A 15,723-nucleotide genomic window follows, 5' to 3' on the forward strand; every position below is an offset into this window, starting at 1 on the left:
ACTAATGCTATTTATGTCACCATCTGCTACTGAGTGTGTTGGTTTTCGACTGCCCTCTCTCTGGATGTATATAGTTACAAACTACATCTATCTGTACTTATGTTTGTTTGTTTTTTGTTTGTTATTTTTTTCTCTTTTTTCTCAAACCTGTGTGAAGGAAAAGTACTTGACGTGATGGCAGACACCTAGACTACTATGCTCCCCTGTACTTATATGAGTTTTAAAACTAAGGAAGCTAAATGATGTACATTTTATTTTATGCATAACTTCAATAAACATTTAAAAAAACAAATGTAATCTGGTTGTTACCATATATAATTACAAGTTTTCTTTAAAGTACATTACTGGAACAATAACAAAGAGAATAACACTTTGGGGTGTTGTTCATAAGAATGCACAAAAACAACATGATGGGCCGGTTGGTCAGCATAGTTTTTGTCACAGCTTAAAGTTGAGTTCACACTTGAAAAGACAGAGACAAATGTTTGGTCACATGTTCAGTCAACCCTGTGCATGTGAACAGAAGCTTGGGACAGATGGAATGCTATAGAAACCCCACAGACAGAAACTTCTTCAACAACAACATTCAAGACCTATAGATTTCCAAAGAATGCAGCACCAGAATAACTGCTGAAGCAGTTACAGTGTTATGATCAGAGGTGTAGTTATGTAGATCTTTCATCTTCTGTTACAGGCCTGTTTACCAGTTAGTACAAAAATGTTGTATCTTATCTTGGTTTTCATCATATCAGGCACAAACAAAATCCCCGGTTTTATGTCACAACATCCCAGTTTTTATTATAATCCTCCAGGTGCTCATAAACAACTTTATCAAGATTAAGATAAGAGCTTATCCAGCTTTTTGAATCCAAAATAAGATTTTTAATTTCTCACATGTAACCAAGATACTTGTATCCACAGTATTGGGAAGGTTACTTTTCAAATGTATTCCACTACAGATTACAGAATACATGCTCCAAAATGTATTTTGTAACGTATTCCGTTACGTTACAAAATACAGAGTAACGTATTCTGAATACTTTGGATTACTTAATATATTATCATGCTTTTTATAACTACATGAATGTACGATTGCTGTGTGATTTTATTGAAGGTTACTTGCCATACCAACTAAATCTTAATATAAATGAGTAACAGTAGGTGGACATTGGGTAAGGCTGCACTTTTTGCAGCGATCTCGTATAGAAAACTATTCCGCGCGTATATAAAAACAGGTCCGCTACATTCGGCTACATTCTTTAGGGATATGCCTGTAACACTCTGCCTTCATATTAAATAATTTTTTGAATAATACATTTTAAAAATATTTCTTCACGTCATTATGAGTAGAGGTGACATGGGCCGCGAGATTGAGACACAGGCCCTAGAGCCTCTTAATGTGATTTGTTTGGGTTTCCACTGGGGTGACATGACCAACAATAGCGAAGGCATATATGAAAAAGGAAAAGACCGCCGTGTATTTATTTCAACAAGGAACTGTATTCTGAATACCACCCGTTTAAACGGTAACTTTAACGGAATACAGTTACTCATATTTTGTATTTTAAATACGTAACGCCGGTACACGTATTCCGGTACTCCATAACACTGTGTATGCATGTATGCGTTAAGTGCCTAACGTTGCTCAGCCGTTTCAGAGTATTATTGTTTTATTTTGAAAGAGACAACCGGAAGTCTATGACGAAAATCCTGGCAAGATGGCGATGCCCACGAGGAGGACTTTGGGGGCTCTTCATAGAGCGATTTGTAGCAGTTTAAAGGTACTGTAACATTTACGAGCACAGTGTTGTAGAAAGGCATACAGTCGAAATGTAGAAGAAGCAATTCGTTTGATTTGCTTCATATGAGTACTGCCTATAATCCTGCACTGGCTAGCCTTGCTAATGTTAGCTAACAGACAGAGTATGAGCATCCACATAGACACAGGGACTATTTACCTTTAAGTGATATATATATATATATATATATATATATATACACACACACACACACACACACACACACACACACACACACACACACACACACACATCTATATTCTCTCTCTCTCTCTCTCTCTCTCTCTCTCTCTCTATATATATATATATATATATATATATATATATATATATATATATATATATATATATATATATATAACTGCTTGCTTGCTCAGAGGTGCTCTTTTTTTAACTAAAGAGAGACTTTGTGTTCATCTTGCTGGATGAAACAATACTACGTAGCTTGAGGTTTTCACTGTGTTAAGTATTTGACAAGATTAAGATATACAGATCACAACTTCACAAAAGTTGAGTTCAATATAAACTAAAACGCATGGTATTCCAGGCATGTACACCTGTGAGGGAGGCAAAATATTAGAAATACCTGTCAGGGTAAGGGGCACAGCCCTCTCAGTATTAAAGATAAAGGTGTCTTTTTGACAGTGCAGACAAAAGCTGAAAGTGTTTAGGTTTTGTAAAAGTAGAATTCAGGGCCAGTGAGTTTAGAGGATAACTGTGGTGGTTAAACACATATTTGTCTCCATCCTCTTAGAATGCTGAGACGTCTCTGGATGTGCAACATCCCATTCCACTTTACCTGCCGGTCCGAACCAAAAAGCGGTACTTTATCCCTCCAGCAGTGGGATTGAAGGGGAAGAGGCAGGAAAACACAGAGGCCAAAGCCCGGGCAGCAGGCATCGTCTTCAGGCAGCAGTACTTTGAGAGGCCAATCAATATCGCCTGCACTGGTAAAATGGCCCTTAAAATCAGTGATATGCATATAAGATGTTATTTCTGAAGCTAGAGCACGTTGTGGTCATTAAGTTTTTCATATCTACCAGTACGGTAGTGAATAATGCTGGATATTAGCACTCCTCTCCTAGGAACCATCTATTGTCAAAAGTAAGCAACAGTGTTGTTTTCATGCATATAAATAACCTACTGTGAACATCACCTCAGAAATTTTTAAAACTATTGAAAAGACTGAGTATCTTCAAAGAAGATAGAAGTTACACAAATGTAAACCAGAATTGAACCACTTAGAACAAATAAAACATCCATGGTAGCATTTAGGATAATAAATGCTATAGCATGCTGCAAAAAGCACCAAATGCAAAGATAATTATATTAGAAAAGCCATAATGAAGTAAAACTAAAAGGATTCAGTTGAGAGATATGCTTACGTGCTTCCTTACTTATCACTTATGGGCTAAAACTACTCAAATCAAAAATATATGAATGAATAAAAAAAAACAAAAAAACAACAACCCTAGAATTAATAACAATTCAATTTCAATTCAGTTCACTTCAATTTATATGGTAAATGGCCTGTATTTATATAGCGCTTTACTAGTCCCTAAGGACCCCAAAGCGCTTTACATATCCAGTCATCCACCCATTCACACACACATTCACACACTGGTGATGGCAGCTACATTGTAGCCACAGCCACCCTGGGGCGCACTGACAGCACCAAATATATAGCACCAAATCATAATAACAGTGACTTTATATTGTAAGATTAAACCCATACAATAATACAGAGAAAACGTCAACAATGAGATGACCTCCTTGGTGACAGTGGTAAGGAAAAACTCCCCTTTAACAGGAAGAAACCTCCAATTAGGCTCAGGGAGAGACAGCTACCTGAAAATAATAATTGTAAAAGAAAAAAGTAAATAATTTTTGATAAAAGTGAATGAAGACATCTAAGTGGCAGAAACTATTGTAACATAAAAACAGGCATTAAAACCATTTGATGGAAAGTTAAACACCTCTGGGATTAAAGCAAAGGGAAACGATACAGAGATAAGTTGGAGGACATCAACTCTATTTATTGTTGCGTTTTATAGAGTTTATTATAACACTTTGTGTAAACATGCACTGAAAAATTGTGCAGCATAACAGTAAAGTGCGGAAAAACCTTTTTCTTAATTCAAGGGCATTATGTTTAAATAGTTTTAGCTTTGGGAGCAAGTTTTCATTAGCTGGCTGTTGAATGTAATCTGTAGATACAACATGAAATTAGGATCAGTAACAGATGTTGTTGAAAAGGAATCTGGCGTGCTGAGCTAACAGTTCACACGACCATTCTATATTTCATTTCCTCCTTGCTTCAGACACAGGAGTTCATGTCATAGAACTGTTTTTAGATAAGTATTCAATATTTTATCTTTACATTTCTTTTACTAATTAGGTGTTACAGCATAATCATCGTCTTTACATACAACAATTGCTTGTATAGAGAGCATATAACTAGACGTGGTAAAGGTTAATTTTCTGCCATATTTCAGTTGATAAAAGTTCTGGGTAAAAATGTGAAGATGGTCCTGATTGTTTCATTTGCCCATAGCTAAGAAAAAACAGAGATTACAAGTTAATTAAATCCCAAGACGATTTTTAAAGATAAATGTATTTTATTAGAAATGTGAGAATCTCAGCGTTTCAACTGCCAAACAGCTTAAACAGCAAATGATTAAAGAGCAGGGAAACTGATTTCACAAAAAGATGTAAACACAAAGCGCAGCCCGACGACACAGACGTGTACGTGTCGTCGGGGCTGAAAGCCAACAGCTCATAGATTCTGAAGCTGCAGGTTTTATCGCTCTCCGACCAAAATTCACTGAACCAGCAGCAAAAGAAGATCAAAACTATGCTTCACGTTGAAAAACGTTGCCATGAATTTTCTCGTACTTTTGCTGTTTTGCTTCCCCAAAATAAAATCACACTCCCTGCACAGGTCTATCTCAGCGTACTTAAAGACCAGTTTCCCATCAAAAATCTCTGTTTTCTGCATTTTTTGGTTGCTTATTATGCACCAGTCTACCGCTGTATAAGGTGCTGTCTGACATTTTTTTGTTTGTTTTTTAAATCCAAAATGACATCCGGCCTCATTTCTGCTGTTCAATACCGAAAGAAATTTCAACTTTTTAAAATTGTGTCTCTGACAAAACCTCTGTAACTGTGTTCTGTTTCACTTCAGCAGCATCAGGCAATGTTCATATGATGATTCATGGTTTTCTCACGTTTTTGATCTACTGCAGAATATTTTAAGGCGGTTATCTTCTATAAAAAGCCAGGCCTGGAAAATCCCCTTCATGTCTGTCTGTGGTTATTTAACAAAAATTTGAAAAATGTATGTTTATATTTTTATTATTTAATACTAAATGTATTTTATATCCAGGAATAGGTGATATTAAGTGTCCTGAATAAGATGTCAGTGCTACACAGACGCTAAACAGAGGGTTTTAGTGCTCTAAGTAGGGTTATATATTGTTCTTGCTAAATCAGTCAGCAGGAATGATTTATTTTGAAACATTTCCCTGCTCGGAGGCTTCACACTGGCTGATCACTCATGTCTGCTCTCTTTACCAGCGGGAATCTTCGACCCCTACATACCCCCGGAGGGTGATGCTCGTCTTTCCACTCTGTCTAAAGAAGGCCTGAAACAACGTACTGAACAGATACGACAAAGTGCCGCCTCACAGCTGGCGTGAGATTCTCTTCTTTGTGTCTTTGTGTTGTCGCTGTGCTGATGCTTTTCTTTTCTGGATATTTTTGAGAACGATTATCTTCTCAATCCAGCTGCTTAATTGAATTCATTGAATATCTTATGGTGAACTAACTGTATTCTTGTTCTTTCAGGATTCGTAAAATCAAAGAGCACGACTCCGTGTTCACAACAAAGGATTTTGCAGAGAAAGCTCAAGAAATCTTTATTGAAGCTCACCACGCCCTGACACAGTAAGAAAATAAACCCCTGTGTCACCTCACGTAGTCAACTGACAAGGAGTGTTTATTACTGTGGCACATTTTTATAGAGGTGCGAGACGCACTCAGGCAGCCTTCAGCTCTGATAATGAAACAACCTGTAGTGATAAACAGGTTATCGTGGTAAGCCAAAGTACATTACAATGAATCATGATAGTTATGATGCACATTTACAGTAATCAAACCTAATCTGTAGACCATCATCAGACACTTCATTAGGTACACCTTTTTAGTACTGGCTTGGACCCCTTTTGCCTTCAGACCTGACTTAAAGTCTTTGGCACAGATTCATTGACCATATCGCCGCACAGTTGCTGCAGATTTGTCGATTGCACATCTATGATATGCATCTCCCGTTCCACTACATCCCAAAGGAGCTCCATTAGATTGAGAGCTATGTGAGTGCAGTGAACTCAGTTATGTTAAAGTAACATAACTTGGAGATGATACTGTGGGGAAAATCCCAGGATATCAGCAGTTTCTGAAATACTCAGAGCAAGCGACCCGTCACCAACAACTATCATTTTTTCAACATTTTTTCTTTTCTTTTTTTTTTGAAGTACACATTTGCTCAGTGAGGATGTTTTTTGGGGGGTGATACATTTTACTAGCTGTATATGAGATATATGTACAAAGATACGAGAGGCTGATGCACAGTAAAGCAACGTGTCATGAAAACTCTCTGGCTTCAGTTTTAGAGATGAAGATTAAAATCTTTCGTCTGAATTTCAGGTTCAACAAGGAGAAACTTCACTCCTTGGTGACTGAGAGGTGTTATCCTGTAAGTTTATCCTTTGATGATCCTTGAGATAATTCAGTTCTTTGTTTTATTGTACTCAACCTTCTGTTCGGCTGCATTGTGTTCAGGAGATGACAAGGGGTAACCGATACAAGACGATCTGCTGGAGGTTTGTGGAGTCCCTGGAGCCACCCAGAGTGGTCCATGCCCGCTGCCCTGACATGGTCTCCAAAGGCAACCTGTATGGGCAGGTGACGGTTCGCATGCACTCCAAGCAGGTACAGTATAGTATGAGTATTTGTGTGTGTTGGTGTTTTCATGTGTGTGAGATTGTCCAGAACAGTTTTGAGCAAGTACATTTTTTAGTGTTTTATTATAAGTTTTATTCCTCACTCACTGAACGTGTCCCTTTGTCAGACGGACACGAATCACTTCTGAGATGCTACTCCCTTGTTTGACATGTTTCTATTTCTAATCTTGTATTTTATTGGACTCTCTTTGAAAAACTCTTCTGCGTATGTTATCACATTGCCTTCTGCTGTTTGGTTCATGACAGTAACATAAAGCATTTTATATTGGCTTGTTGAAAGATGACATACAAACGACCTTTTTTGCCCTGTCAGTACATAAAACGAGCAAAAGCAGGTTTGATTTTATTCCAGAAGCCGTTTGACTTGTGAACACACACATTTTAAGGCTGCATGTCTTTTTTGCAGGTTTCGATGTTGTTGGTCAGTTACTCCTTCTGTAATTCAGCTCTTATTTTTAACTGTCTGGCAGCTTTCAAATGCCCCTTCTGGGACAAATTTAATCTTTTCATGTGAGCTAAAGTGAAACCAGTAGCCCTGCAGCCAGTTTTTAGAGTTGCTTTGGAATCTGTGTGTCCCACAACATCTGTGTTTATGGAAGTGATGAAAAATCTAAATCAAACGCAGGGTTAGGTTTGCGTTCATGTTACAATTAGTGTTAAGACGACTAATTGAATTTACCTCTGTCTGTGTCTGTGTGCAGACTCTGGCCATCTATGACCGCTTCGGGAGGTTAATGCTGGGAAGCGAGGAGCAGCCGAAGGATGTATTGGAGTACCTGGTCATAGAAAGGCATCTCATCAACCCCTACGGCCGGTGGCGGTTACATGGAAAAATAGTGCCATCTTGGGCCCCTGCCAAGGATCCAATTATTAAGGTGACCCTCTACTCTAAACATTTATCTTTTAGTAAGAAAAAGGCAGAGGTCCAAGGCTCTCTCCCTGTCAAATGCTAATTAAAATACTGTTATTAACTGGCCTGTTCATACTTCACTTTAATGGGCACATGAACAAGGCAGACAAAATCTGTTAGCTATTGCAAGCTTTGATATTTTTTTCTTTCTTTGCATAAATATAATACATTTCTGTGTCCTTTTTGAATAGCCTTCAGCCTTTCTTCTATAAAAAATAAAAATACAAAAAGTTTCACCTTACACTAAATTTTATTCTGGACCTCTATCATGAAACTGTCTCACTTTTCAGGGTGCTGTATTCTGCAGTTTAAGCTCAGTTTTCATGGACCTGGCAGACTAGAGCACACACTACTATACATTTCATCTATCCAAAATTAGTGTCACACTGTAATATAGAGCACCAATGAAGACCAAGGGAGCACTTCCATTCAATTTTAGCATCTTTCTAGCTTTCACAGCCGACTAAACGTAGCTAATATTACAAATGCTGCCTCTTCAGTGACTGAAAATCCACAACCCTGGACAAAAATGACAATCGGCAGTCATGTTAAACAAGCTGTTTAAATGCATCTTATACGGTATGTGTGGCTTCTTCTGGCCTTACTCAACAAAGAAAACAAGAAGGGCAGACAACTTTATCTAAAGGATATCCACATTTTTTGACATCTTCAGGGAAAAAAAAAGCTCTAATGTCAGATAGCCGCCTCGTCAAATGTGATCAGAGGAGATGCTATTCTGCTGTTTGAGCTGGATCTGTTCTAAATACTTCGGGAGATGATTTCATTGTGTCACCCCAATTCTACATTCATACAACAAGATGAAATTAGGCAGTCGTAGGCTGCATCATAGCAGGTTGAAATCTGCACTTTTTACACGGCAGACAGTCGTATTTTGTATGTAAAATGTAATTTGTCTGAAAAGATAATGCAAGTAAATACAATTGCAGCTCTACTGAAATATACTGTAGAACAGTGTTTTGAGTCAAAGGTAGTTAATAATTACCACTCCTGTCACCTGGAATTTAAACCTGGTGATCTGCTGCATTAAGGTGAATCTGTTACAAGTTGCTCCCACACGAGCGTGTCAGGGAGATTCAGTAAAGAAAAAGCAAACCAGGAGGTTGTGTTAAGTCTACAGAAGCCTTTGCAAAGCGAGAGTGACACAGGAGATGGCTTGCATTAAATGCATCACTGCTGAGAACTGAGAATGTAATCACCTTAAATATGTGAGTCAGTCCCTGCTGTGGCTCAGATATATGTAGCAGATGGAGCTGTAATGTTGCCTGGAAGGTGTTTTTACCATCAGCATCAGAGCTCTGCAAAAAAAAGCGTTAGTCATACTGTCAAAAAACCCATGATGTGATGTGAAGATGATTTACTAAACTTCTCATTCTAATTCATCTGTCGATAAGAGATTGTGGTGATCAGCTGTGAACAATTAGTGTCTGTCTCTTATTTGGGCTTCAGGGCAAGAAAGCAAAGGAAATCTATGTCAGTATAATAAAAGGAACTATGCCTCAAGTGATGTATCAGAATCTGATCAGTCTTTACTAGAGGTTCATGATAACATTGGAATAAGTTACTGTATATACCTTTTATTCTAATACTAATATTCTAATGAATTCTGATTCTAGTATTTAGTCACTAATTGAGACATTTGTGACAGATAAATTATTTTAGCTTTGATCATACAGGTTAGTATGTGTCTGCCTTCTGTCAGTCACAATCTGTCAGTGAAACGCCTCCTTGCATTTTGTCCATGAACTCAAACCAAAAAAAACTTTCCCCCCCACTGTGATAGAGAATCTAAAGATTGTTTTCAGGAGAAAACATTACAGGTAAACTAGAGAAGTTTATTTTTCTTTTTATGAAACCTTTCTGCTGTTCTGATCTTAAACGTTGATTGCTGTTGGAACAAAATATGCCAGCACACGTTCTGCAGAAGGCTTTTGGACTTCACCAACATTTAAATAAGATTCCACTTTGTTTTCTTCTTCTAGACGGTCATGATTCCTGGTCCAGAGCTGAAGCCAGGGGAAGAATTTGATGCCCTGAACTATGAAGTTCCTAAACCAGAGGCAGTACAGTGGTATAAATGAGCCACCAGGGGGCGCTGCGCCTTTCATCGAACCACAGGCGGACTGTGTTATTCATGGGCCAAATGTTGTTTAAAAGTTGGCTGTGGCTGGTTATAATTTGTCCACTTCGGCAGGAAACCAGGCTTCCCTATGAGGCTCGTTTCTGATTGAAAAGGGGCTTTGGTTGTTGAGGCACTGGAAGCAGCAGGTGAATTTTAGATACTACTGCACAGAAAGCCAATAAAACCTTCTTTTCATGATGGTTTTGTCTCAAACTTATTGTTTTATTAAATTGATTGTGCACATGTAAGAAATAAAATGGTCAGATGTACAGAAATTGAGTAATTTATTTCTGCGATGGATATACTCAGGAAATATGAGATAAAGTGTCTCACCTGGTTTTCTTTTCACAAATTACTGTAAGCACAAATCAAGATGTGTTACAACTATATATATGTGTGTGTCTACAATTTACAGTACACTCATTAAAAAAACAACAACACACAAACATTGCTTACAAAACTAGGTCAGTCCACTGACAAAAAAAAAGACTTGGAGCCAACAACTGGAGTTAAGCAATAAAATCACTGTATGACACTGTAGCAGCATAAAGTCTGATGATAACCATCAATGAATTTCAAACAATATTTGCTGGCATGGACATGCAGCTTAATTACATCTTAACTAACAACTGCTGATATTTAAAGTCCAGAATTTACCACATATTACTGTTTTTTTTTTGACTCTGAAATCTGTGAGCAGTGATTCAGAACTTAAAGTAGCATTCACTAATATCACACACTGAAATTAAAAGCATTGTTTGATGTGAAGAAGTGATTAGCGAATGATGACCATCTGATAATCATAAGATGTTGTCTTTAAAGAAAAAATATTGTCAAGATCTGTTAAACAACCAAGGAACATTTACTACTGTGGTGCAAACCACTTTTGGCTTAAGTCATTTGTGCTTAAAAACGTAATCAGCCTTATCAAATAGCTGCAGTGTTTTCAAAAGGTGATTACACAACAGCTCTGTGGTGATTGCAATGTTTTTCATATGTTTTTCTTTGACTCGGAGTTCAGATTAAGTTCATGCACTGTGTGAAACAAGCTGTTTTATCTTTCTTTCCTATCTTTTTAGACCATCTTCCTTTTGATTAGTTGCTCCTCAACAACAGAAGGTATAAACAGTTGGTGGGTGCCTGAGGTGACCACATTAGGGATATCCCCTCCCAATGATATCAAATAATGAGCACAGTAGATAGAACTGTCTGAAACCAAGCTATTGACTCACAGAATAATTTTCACACACCATTAAAAACTTTGTGTTCAAATATGAGCAGCTACCACTGTGGCAGTGAGCATGACCGAAAATGAAAGCATAGTCGGTCCACTTTAATAGTAAACACTAGTTTTTTGTCAGGAAATGAGTCACCCAAACAAAGAAGTATGCATAGTTTTATCAATACTTTTGAAATGTAACTGTGTCCATTGTATTCCTGCTTGACAGTTTGTATTTTATTTTAGTTTGAACAAATGATTTTTTAAGACATTTTGAGTTGTCTGGTGTATATTTATATGGGGCAGGAGTATTCCAAAGTGTCGTATCTGTAGACACCCTGTGTTGTACTTTTGTTTGAGAGTAGTGCTGACTTAACTTCAGCTTTTGTAATAATTGTAGCTCAGCCATCAATATACTGATCTCATGGCAAAATTGAGTGACGTCACTCAAAGACGCACAAAATCATTTGCATTTAATATGGGGGACAGAAACAAAGACATTGGACTTCAGCTAACTGCTTTACATGCCCTTCTATCATGTAAAAATCTTTTTTGTGTTAAATGTATGGGGTACATAAATCTTCTGTATGTACATTACAAAATGTATTTTCAGTCAGGTCTGCACAACTTGGAGTGTCCAGCCAAGTCTAGCCTTCCAGGATTTTAGACATGTGGGCATGGCCCGGCTGTTTGTCAAATTTCATTAATCAAGTCTACTCTTTAATTATTGTTTAATAATCCATCAGAAAGAAATTTTGCCGTTGCCAGCTGCAGGGAAGCTCTTCTATAGCTGAGCCTACAGTAGCTACAAAAGTATAAAGCTATAGGTCAGGTGGGAATACAAGAGCTTCAGCAGCACACTCGGCATCGTCCTCTTCGTCTTCCTCTGGAATATTCTCTGGCTCCCATGTAAAGATATCTGACGCATTGTCAGTGAATGAGCCAGATGTGCTCCTTAACATCTCCCAAGGGCACAGAGCATCTCGCCTGCCCAGGGCTAAGTTTGCCTTAGACTCATCTGTTTGCTCAGGGCTTGTGTCTGCTGGAGTTCCTTCGACACTAAGGCAGCTCTGACTTTCTATGACATCCTTGTCACTGTTGGGAATATCATTTTTGTCTTCACCTGCTCCAGTGATACTTTTCTTTTGGACGGTTTCATCAGTTTCCCACGGACAAACATTTGCCAGAGCACTATCTTGTTTTTGGAGAATTTTTGGTTCTTCTGTTTCCCATGAACTAACATTTTCTTTAGTGCTATCGTTCTTTTTGGCAGCCTTTGGTTCTTCTGTCTCCCATGGACAAACATCTGTCCGAGTGCTATCTTGTTTTTGGAGAATGTTTGGTTCTCCTGTCTCCCATGGACAGACATCTGCCCGAGTGCTATCTTGTTTTTGGAGAATGTTTGGTTCTCCTGTCTCCCATGGACAGACATCTGCCCGAGTGCTATCTTGTTTTTGGAGAATGTTTGGTTCTCCTGTCTCCCATGGACAGACATCTGCCCGAGTGCTATCTTGTTTTTGGAGAATGTTTGGTTCTCCTGTCTCCCATGGACAGACATCTGCCCGAGTGCTATCTTGTTTTTGGAGAATGTTTGGTTCTCCTGTCTCCCATGGACAAACATCTGTCTGAGTGCTATCTTGTTTTTTAAGAACTTTTGGTTGTTCAGTCTCCCACGGACAAACATTTTCTTTAATGCTATCGTTCTTTTTGGCAGCCATAGTGTCTTCAGTCTCCCACGGACAAACATTTGCCAGAGCGCTACCTTGTATTTTCAGAACTTTTGATTCTTCAGTCTCCCATGGACAAACATCTGCTTTTGTGCTGTCTTGCTTTTTCAGAACTTTGGGGGTTTCTGTTTTCAGTGGACAAACATTTTCCTGGGAAATGCCCTTCCTTTGTAGTTTTTCAGATGCGTTTGATACTTCAGTTTTAACTGTCCCTGCTTCACCTGTTTCCCATGGACAAACATTTGCTCGAGCGGTGCTCTCTGATATTTTGGGGATCTCTGGCTTTCCTGATTCTGGTTCCTCTATTTCCCATGGACAAACCTCTGCTGGCTTTTTAAGTTCTTGAGACATTGTTTTGGTCGCTGCAGTTTTTTCAGGTAGTGCTGTTTCCCAGGGGCATACATTAACTCTTGTGCTGTCTTTTCCATCAGTATGTTCTGAAGTAGCTTTCAAAAGTGAGGTATCTATTTCTAAATCTTCTGGATTGTCTTGTTCACTTTCCCAGGCACAAATATGTACCTTTATTGTCATTTGTGGAGTTGATTCTGTAATTGTCTGCTCCGTGTTACTGCCTTCCCATGGGCAAATATTTTCCTTGATTGTCGGGGGATCAGGGAAATCCCATGGAGAACTTGCTGCTGCTTTGTTTATGTGTTTACCCCAGTTTGAGGCAGGTGATATTGCATGGTAATGTTGCTCATTACTTGATGCACCAGGATAGATTGCAGCTTTCATGACCTCTCGCTGAAGGGGCACTGTCAGTGTTCCCCTGTTTTCTAAAGGATTTAAATTTTCGTATACACCTTCAACCTTGTCCTGCATATCCCACGGACAAACATTAGCGTATTCATTAGTTTGTATTACTGAAGGCTGGGGAGACTCTGAAGTCTCCCAGGGACATATGTTTAATATGCCTTTTAAAGGCTGCTGTGCCTGTAAATCTTTAGAAAGGATAGTGTGAGAAACAACTGGAATATCCTGAGATTCCAAAGGACCCACTTCTCCATGACCACTTCCTTGTCTTCTCATGTTCGCTTGCTCTTGAGATTCCCAAGGACATACGTTAGATCGTTCAGATACCTGTGATTCCCAAGGGCAGACATCTGCTTTGATGCTCTGCTGCTTCTTTGGTCCCTCTCCACTAGCGATATCCCATGAACATACATCTGTATGAGGAACATTACGGGTTGGAGTAATTCGATAACTACCTCTTCTGTGAGTTGAAGGGGTTCTGGAGCTGCTTATAGAACTTATACTACTACGTTTACTACTCTGCCTCGACAAAAGCACGTGTTCATATGTCCCATCTTTTTGCATATCTTCTGAATCACATGGATGGATAGAAGATTTTACAATTACAAGCCTTCGTGGGCTTCTGTCAGAGGAATCCCCAGAAGAGAGTCTGACTGCATTCTGCTTAACAAGACATGGTTTTCCATCTGCTGTTGTCATGCTTCTTTTCTGGAGTGACCTCTTTTCAATGCTAGGATGTCTTGATGTTCCTGACCTTGGTGTTGTTGAAGCACTTTCCTGACTTTTTTGCGAAATAGAATCTTCTCTATTTAAGCTTCCATCCTTGCTGGACCTGCTAGCTGCATCAATTGATCCCATCAATGTTTTCACAGTCAGCCACGTAGCGGTTGTAGTGGTGCGGAAAGAGAAAACACGCTGATCCTTCACAATCTTTGGTCTTGGAGAACCAGGTGCACTTGTAGACATGGTAGACTTGGGGGACTCGATTTCACCTTGTAGGCCTTTGTCCACAGAAGACTTCTTTTCTACAGGTGGCAAATGGTCCCAAGGACAGATAAGTGCAATTGGAGATGGTGGACTTTTTTCCTCATCATCCCCAGAGTTTGCATATGTGACATGCTTCTGGTTCTTGTCACTTGACTGTTCTGGCTCCACCTCCCAAGGGCAGATTTCAGCCTTGTCAAATGACTCAGATTTGAGAGCACTCCTGGTCTGGTCACTTATAGAAAGGCTTGGCCTCGACCTCACTGTGTTGGCTCTGTTAACCTTGGGTATATTCTCCATAGAATGGCTGGTAGTTGAGGTTAGGCTCCAAGATTTATGAAGTCTGTTGTGATCAGGATGCAAGAGATTGGTATCAATCGTCAGATTCTGGGCACTGGCTGACTTACAGACCCCTGGTGGTATATCCAAGGAGTCTGTCTCAGATCGCTGTGAGGATCTCTTCACAGTATTGGCCTTTAATGTGGAGGTGTGCAAAGACTCTCGTTCCCTGACATAGTGATGATCACTTTGCGACTTACGCATGGATGGTGATGGTGATAGAGATGCTGACTTCATTGAACTTCTGTAACTGATACTGACCGTCTCTGTAGACCTTCTAAAAGAGTCAGAATGATTCCCACTTCTACTGCGGAAGGATCCATCTTTCTCCTCACGGCTGCACTGGCGGCTCATCGTTTCTGGGATTTCAGCTATGCGTTTTATAAGGGATCTCCCCAGTGAACATCGAGAGCTTCGTTTTTTAGGTAGATGAGGGTTGTTTGCAGCCATCTTCTTCGTCTTGTGGACTTCTAACTGGGCATATAATTTCTTCAGTTCATCCTGATGCATATGAAGAAAGGAGGGAATTGATGAGATAGAGGTTGAAATGATTGAGAAGAGGAAAAGACAAGGAGAGTCAGGATAGGTAAAGAGTTTTCAAGTATGAAGAACACAGTTCAGGTTAAAGCAAAGGATTGAAGGGTGGAGAAAGTTCATAGAAATTTGTTCAGTCTACAGTTAACTGTATTTACTGTTACTTTATGATTTCATTTATAACATATTTACCATTTGTTTATTGAATCTACATATAAACATAATTAAAATTAAGGGATAATTATTTTTTCTTTTTTAAATGTAGCCTTTGGAATTTCTTCCATATTATGTGCATTA

At 38.9% G+C, this 15,723-nt stretch overlaps 2 protein-coding genes across 2 annotated transcripts in view; one reads left to right on the top strand and one right to left on the bottom strand.

Moving 5' to 3' along the window:
- Window positions 1–1,574: 1,574 nt before the first annotated feature.
- mrpl45 (mitochondrial ribosomal protein L45) lies at window positions 1,575–10,068 on the top strand. The gene is made up of 8 exons (XM_085458303.1): window positions 1,575–1,781; window positions 2,554–2,749; window positions 5,376–5,493; window positions 5,646–5,744; window positions 6,504–6,552; window positions 6,639–6,788; window positions 7,522–7,695; window positions 9,731–10,068. The coding sequence occupies exons 1-8, from the start codon at window positions 1,719–1,721 to the stop codon at window positions 9,827–9,829; spliced, it is 948 nt and encodes a 315-aa protein (XP_085314429.1). The 5' UTR covers window positions 1,575–1,718; the 3' UTR covers window positions 9,830–10,068.
- The window catches only part of gpr179 (G protein-coupled receptor 179), a 33,980-nt gene continuing 28,325 nt past the window's right edge, over window positions 10,069–15,723 (bottom strand). Inside the window, exon 11 of the mRNA XM_085458302.1 lies at window positions 10,069–15,393. Within this exon, the coding sequence (XP_085314428.1) occupies window positions 11,911–15,393 (3,483 nt within the window). The 3' untranslated portion in view covers window positions 10,069–11,910. The remainder of the gene's footprint in view (window positions 15,394–15,723) is intronic.

Source organism: Copadichromis virginalis, linkage group LG6 (assembly GCF_057382275.1).
Source record: "Copadichromis virginalis isolate Kocher_CV1m ecotype Utaka linkage group LG6, C_Virginalis_male_GT1.1, whole genome shotgun sequence".
Classification (NCBI taxonomy): Eukaryota; Metazoa; Chordata; class Actinopteri; order Cichliformes; family Cichlidae; genus Copadichromis; species Copadichromis virginalis.